We start from the raw sequence: 6,000 nt of genomic DNA on the forward strand, positions 1-6,000 counted from the left end.
GGCAATTGGGGAATTTGGGGATTCAATTGGGCATTGAGGCTGCCCTCTATTTCGTTGCTGCTGTGCATGCGATGGATGCGTTGTCGCAGGGTTCGTGCATGGTGCATCAGGACCCAACCAGACCCTGGCAAAGTCAACGGCCGGTCTCCATTGTCTCCTCTCTCTCTTTGCTCGCTCAAACTCGAGTTGTCCTTCACCATTGGCATTGGCCATTGATAGGCGTGGGTGGCGGTTCTGATGGCTCTGGGGGCTCCACTGGGTTGCGTACCTCTCTCGATTTTAATTGACTTTGATTTTTAGTTTTTTTTTACGCGGGGTTGTCGCGTGCTTTCGTGTTTCGTTCCGTCAATTCTTCCTCCCACCTCCCAGTGTGCCAGTTCACCGCCCATCTGCCTATCACCAAAGAACCAACCGTCCTCGATTCGATCGCCTCCCGACCTGCATCAGCCAATTGCAATGGCTGCCCCTCGTCGCATCGTCTTCCACGAAGACCTGAAAAAGGACTTTCCCAAAATGATACCCAAACACTGCGAGGTCTGCAGACAGCCTCATGCGCTGCTCTGGCTGCAGCGTCTACTCACTACTGCACGCGCGACTATCAGACCCTCGACTGGCCAACCCACAAACCCACCTGCAAGCAAATCAGCGCCAAGCCCAAGGGGGTCCAGGCCGAGGAGACAAGATTCGTGCTCGCAGGGGGCTGCTCCCATTGGACGACCCCAACGTCAATGGTGTCTTCTGGCGCCATGTCCACCTCCGTCCCTATCTCCAGGCGAAGTTCCTCTATGGCGAATTACTGGTCCGCTCATGGCGCCGCCAGGGAGTCGAGGACTCGCTGAAGCAGTATCTCGACATTCTCCACCGCAATCGCCCCGATAACCAGGGCGCTCGAGACTCGGTTCCGGGCTTGTTCATCCGTTTTGACCAGGACCAAGAAGCTTATGATCTCATCTACTGGCGGGCGCAGGACGGCCCAAAAGGGCTTTGACTGGGCCGACCTCTCCCAGCCCTTTCTGGACAACAAGAATGTCGACGCCACCGGGCATGTCGACTTGTGGTGCCCCTGCTTTCTCCAGCTCACGCCCGTCGTGACCCTCTACCTAATCAAGTTTCACCTGCTCCAAAACCTCAAAGGGATCATGCGCCTGCGGGAGACCACACCCCCCGGCAGTCCTACCCCGACAGTCCTACCCCGACAAGAGACGAGATCCTGTCCGTCCTCAAGGGCAAGTACCAGTGCGCAGGCAACGTGGTGGACAACCAACCCGTTGTCGACTTTTACAACAACGAGAGCCTTTTGGCCGAAAAGATGAACCATCTGCTCCAGCAGATGACGCAGCTCTACTACTCTGCAGACGAGGACAACAAACACATATGGGGGCTGATAACAGATCCCACCGGGGAGGCCTTTTCAGCTCGCCCGGTAACCTACACCCCCGGATCTTGGAACGAGGCCCAGATAGCCTTTGCGCATTTGTACCCTGCCTGGGCCGAGAGCGTCGCTGCCGTGCCTGCCTTGACCAAGGTCATTGACAATGCAAAGGCTTCTGCCAGGACAATACCGCCATGACAAAAGAGAAGTGGTCGCGTGATGCAGCATATGTAAAGCACCAAGGGGCAAACCCATAGCTAGCTGAGCACAAGTAACAAAACAATCCCCTGTCTGTCGAGGCTGGCGCGGGGCTGGTGGCGAGGGGCTGGTGGGGGGTTGGGAACAGCGGGGTACCCTAGGGTAAGGGTCCAAAAAAATCGTCGCCTGCAGGATTCGAACCTACGCTCCCGAAGGAACGCCCTTAGCAGGGGCGCGCGTTAACCACTCCGCCAAAGCGACTTGCAAACAATATTGGAAAGTGGTCACATGTAGCTGCTCACTTCTCATCTCGAAGCCTCACAACTGGTTTCCTTTTCCTAGCTTCTAGCAGGTGCATAGTTAGCTAAACTATCAAAATAAATCTACCCTGGTCTCTTACTCTCTTCCAGCATCAACTCCTTCACTATACCCACACCTTCCTCTCGATCCTGCTGAGAAGCAATATCCAGTCCCCATGCTGCGAGGAAGGGTGCTTCGCCACGGTAGTTTCGATGGAGCCACATGCGCTCCTGGAGACTGTATTTCGGGCGAGAGAGATGTACCGAGTATTTTCGGGCCGGAAGTTCCTCGGTGCTATCGCTGCCCATCGGTCTGGTGATGGTAATCGCCGTTGCTGTGCTGCCGCTTGCACTATCTGGTGTCGGTGGCGGCGTTCTTAGCCCTGTCACCGGGGTGGCTGTATAGACGGTATTTGGGAGTATGGTTCTGGGATCAAGCGCCTGGGTAGCAGTTTTGTCATTACTCCCTGTCGGCAGCGAGGGGCTGTCCAGCATGATCTTTCCCATCAGCTTTTCAACATCTGCAGACTCAGTGGACAGGTCCACGTTCTGCTTTTGAGAAGGGAGAACTGGAAGCGCCTTCCACATGGAGCCTTTCCGTGTCAGCATCGGGGAGGGCTCGCCTTTCCGTTCTAGTGACGAAACTCGAAGCGGAAGGGGACGGAGGTCGACAGCATCCCTGTCAGGAGGACGTATCCCCGTCAAGGATGCTTGTCTCGGTGGCGGATTTGCTGATGGCAGCCGCGAGCATGTCACATCTTGCGAATAAAAGTCGAGCCACTGAGTTCGCCTACTGTCCGCAGAGACTGCTCGGCTTCGCGGTATAGGGCTCGGCTCAGTGATGGGATTTTGCTCGTCGTTGACACGGCCACCGCCAAGATGCGTGATCTCTGGCCACGAACTGTTTGGGCCTCTAGAAACTATCTCTCTGATGTGATGTCGTGTCAGCAAAATAACTTTCCGCTGTGGACCGGTAGTACTAGTCGTCTGCATACCCGCTGCTGTTGGATCTCTTCACCCAGTTCCGTATCCGGACGCTCGTCTTTTTGGTGATGGCAGCTTTCATGGAGGCGGACCGTCCTGGCTGAACCATGGGCACGTCACGGTCCTGAGTAGTCTTGTTTTTCGGCTTGACAGTAAACATCATGATTTCAGCTGCCGGTCCAACCATGACCGGCGTCCTCGGTTTAAAACAAGTTTCGTGGATCATCTCCATGGGCTCAGGTTTTGCCATTGTGCACTGCAGCACCTACATGTATTAAGTCAGGTAGATAAGGTAAAATCCAAAAGATGTAATTGAAATTGCCAAAAGATGCACAACAGAGAGATGCGACGTGTAGAACTGATATTTCCGGGCGCAAAAATTTCTTCTCGTTCGGAGGTGCGAATTCAGGGTGTGCTCGGCAGCCAATCCCTTGCGTCGAACAAATAAAACACAAAACAGCATCACATGCTGCACCAATCAGACTTCGTAGCAGCTTGACTCAGAGACATCCACAGGTGATTTTGTCAACAAAACATTCCAGTTCACCTCCTTGCGTTTCAAAGATGGCTCGAGCTCAAACACCGATTTTATTTTTATTTACAGGTATCCAAAGCATCGAGATCTAGCGTAACCCCCACTCTCTCAAGAACAGTTTATTTCTGTAATCTGACTCTTAGGCAGGTTTGTGGTTTCGTCCAACACTTTGACAAATCGACTCTTGACAGCATCGAACTTCCCATCCCCAGCTCGCGCCTTGCCCATGTGCTCCATTGCAGCAAACACAACGCTCTCCATCAGCCGAAGCGCCAACTCTCCAGCCTTGTCATGGTTGTAAAAGGCCGGTGTTTCGTTCACCTCCAACAGCCACACCTTTCCGTTGTCATCGACCAAAAAGTCAGCAGCGAAAAGCTCAAACGATTTGCCAACCGTGTTGAACTTATCAGCCATGGTGTGCGCAGCAGCCTTGAACAGTTCCGCTGTCACGTTGCATATCTGGTCCCAGACGCCCTCCTTCCACCCATCCCCCAACAGCTTCTCGGGCACTGCGTCCGACCAAAAGTCTCTCATGGACTCGTTGCTGACAAACTCATCCTCATCCTGGAGAGCCGTGTTGGTGAGGCTCGACCGCAAGCTTGGGTTCTCCCATGGGGGCTGGTAGTCCTCGCAGGCTAAAAGAGCGAGTAGTTCTCGGAACACGTGAACCTTCAAACGACCCATGGCCAAGACGTACGCCCTGACATGCCACTTCTTGCCCTCAACTGGTGGTATGCGGACAATGTATTGCTGCGCGACAAACTCCCGCATCTGTGCCGAAGGAATCCGTCCGTCCTTCTTGAAGACGTATTGCACTCGTTTGTGGTCGCCTTTGCCCCCACCCTGCGCCTTCTTCTCGTCAAGCCCAAACCCGCTGATGGTTGTGACCAACGCGTCCAAAGCATTCAGTCCGGGCAACGACAGCGAGACGCCATCCTTTTCCTTTTCCTTTTCCCTCTCTTCCTCTTCCTCTTCCTCTTCCTCGTCGTCAGTGTACTCGTACTCGGCTAATTCCAGGTGACTAGCCAATTCCTCCACAGTGCTGAAGATTCGGATTCCCGCGCCACAATCAATCAGCGCCGGCTTCAAAATCCACCAGTCTCTCTCAATTGGCTCGCGGCTCTCATTCTGTTCCAGCGAGTACAGCAAGGTCAGATCGTCGGCCGCTGTGAGCGACTCGTCTACGTACTCGGCGTAGTCAAGCGAGAGCCTCACAGTGAGGGGAACATGGTCGGGCAGTTTGCTCTCGGGTCTCTTTGCCCGCCAAAAGTCGACCACCCTGGCGAGGTAGTCCTTGCGTGCCAAAGCGTCGCTGGATGGGTAGGCGTTGATCAGCCCGTTCTTGGAGTTGTTGAGAATTGCAAAGTTGCGTCCAATCTCCCAGCCGTCCAGGTACTGAAAGGACTCCTCCAGGGGCTCATTGGGAAAGTCCTCAAAGCTATCATAGAAGATGGCGTCGGGGACATGGTCGAGAATGAACTTGCGAAGATGGGGGTTGAGCCAAGGGCAGGCCCCGTTGATGAAGACGTGCATTTTGCTGTTTGTTCTTCTTGTTTCTCTCTTGGCTCGAGACAAACCGGGCTAAGGGGCAAGAGACAGAGAGCCAAAGGCGTTCAGCGTGAAATCTTGCCCTTTTCTGCTTCTGGAGGCTGAATCACTTGGGGGGGAATGCTCAGGCGTGCAGCCAGTCTGAAGTCCATATGGTGGAGTGGTGTTGGCAAAGAGTGTTGCTGGGCGGCCATACAGGTGGTGATAAGGCGGGAGAGACACGGACACGGGACCGGCGATACGGTGAAGAGAAAATAGCAGTCGCACTCGGCTTAGACTTTGATCATTATATAGCATTCTTGCTGTTCACTCTGTCCTAAAAAGTCCTTCTGTCAGTCCTTCGAGAAAAACTATGGTGGATCAGAGCCAAGAAAGTCGAGACAGCAACGCCAAGCCGGCTCGCCTTCTCGCGACGAGGGACATTACCTAACAAGCATCCGACCACAGGGTGGGCCTGGGATTATCAACACTTAGATTGGACGGTGCTTGATTTCGTCCACGTAATGTCGGCAGCAGTATCCTGGTGCCATCACCATGTTGTTACATTTTTTGAAAAGCTTGCAGGCCACAGGAAAAAAAATCAAACAGAGCCACAATGTGTCAGCGAATGTCGACAGGCTGGCACGTATTGCTCAAAGATGCATAGGATCAGGGATCAGGGGTCACCAGCTCAGTACAACCCTAACCCTTTTGAAATGGGTGGAAAGGAGGCGAAAAAGGGGTAGAAGTGAATGTCAACAAACAGTTACTCATGGCAACCGAAACAGCAGGTTGTCCATTTGGTCTGGCAGGTAAGTAAACTGACTAACATTTCTCCTTTTTTTGGCAAATGCCCTAGCTTTCAGACATTGAGAAAACAAGGCTAGTATGTCTGAGTGTATACAGGTAAGATTAAGAAGATAACCTACTCAAGGATAGGTGATATATAATATCGCAGTTACTGCTGTGCGTCACAGTTAAGCCAACGGGCAGGTCAGACAGTACGAGCGGCGCGGAACGCGCTCAGCCAATCGTTAGAATAGATAAGGTCAACCAGTCAGGAGGTGATCAGGGTGATCGGGACA

At 53.3% G+C, this 6,000-nt stretch overlaps 2 protein-coding genes across 2 annotated transcripts, besides 1 other annotated feature; both read right to left on the reverse strand.

Annotated features, from left to right (window-relative positions):
* Nucleotides 1-1,750: 1,750 nt before the first annotated feature.
* Nucleotides 1,751-1,831, reverse strand: a tRNA (tRNA-Ser).
* Nucleotides 1,832-1,953: 122 nt separating this feature from the next.
* PODANS_0_1160 (uncharacterized protein) lies at nt 1,954-3,103 on the reverse strand (the record flags this gene model as incomplete). Its single annotated transcript, XM_001903126.1, has 2 exons — nt 1,954-2,797; nt 2,865-3,103. 2 exons carry the CDS (start codon nt 3,101-3,103, stop codon nt 1,954-1,956), a joined length of 1,083 nt encoding a protein of 360 aa, XP_001903161.1.
* A 393-nt stretch (nt 3,104-3,496) lies between these two features.
* On the reverse strand, nt 3,497-4,921 carry PODANS_0_1170 (uncharacterized protein; the record flags this gene model as incomplete). The annotated part of the gene is made up of 1 exon (XM_001903127.1): nt 3,497-4,921. The coding sequence occupies one exon, from the start codon at nt 4,919-4,921 to the stop codon at nt 3,497-3,499; it is 1,425 nt and encodes a 474-aa protein (XP_001903162.1).
* Nucleotides 4,922-6,000: the final 1,079 nt, after the last annotated feature.

Source organism: Podospora anserina, chromosome 2 (genome assembly GCF_000226545.1).
Source record: "Podospora anserina S mat+ genomic DNA chromosome 2, supercontig 1".
In the NCBI taxonomy this organism is placed as follows: domain Eukaryota; kingdom Fungi; phylum Ascomycota; class Sordariomycetes; order Sordariales; family Podosporaceae; genus Podospora; species Podospora anserina.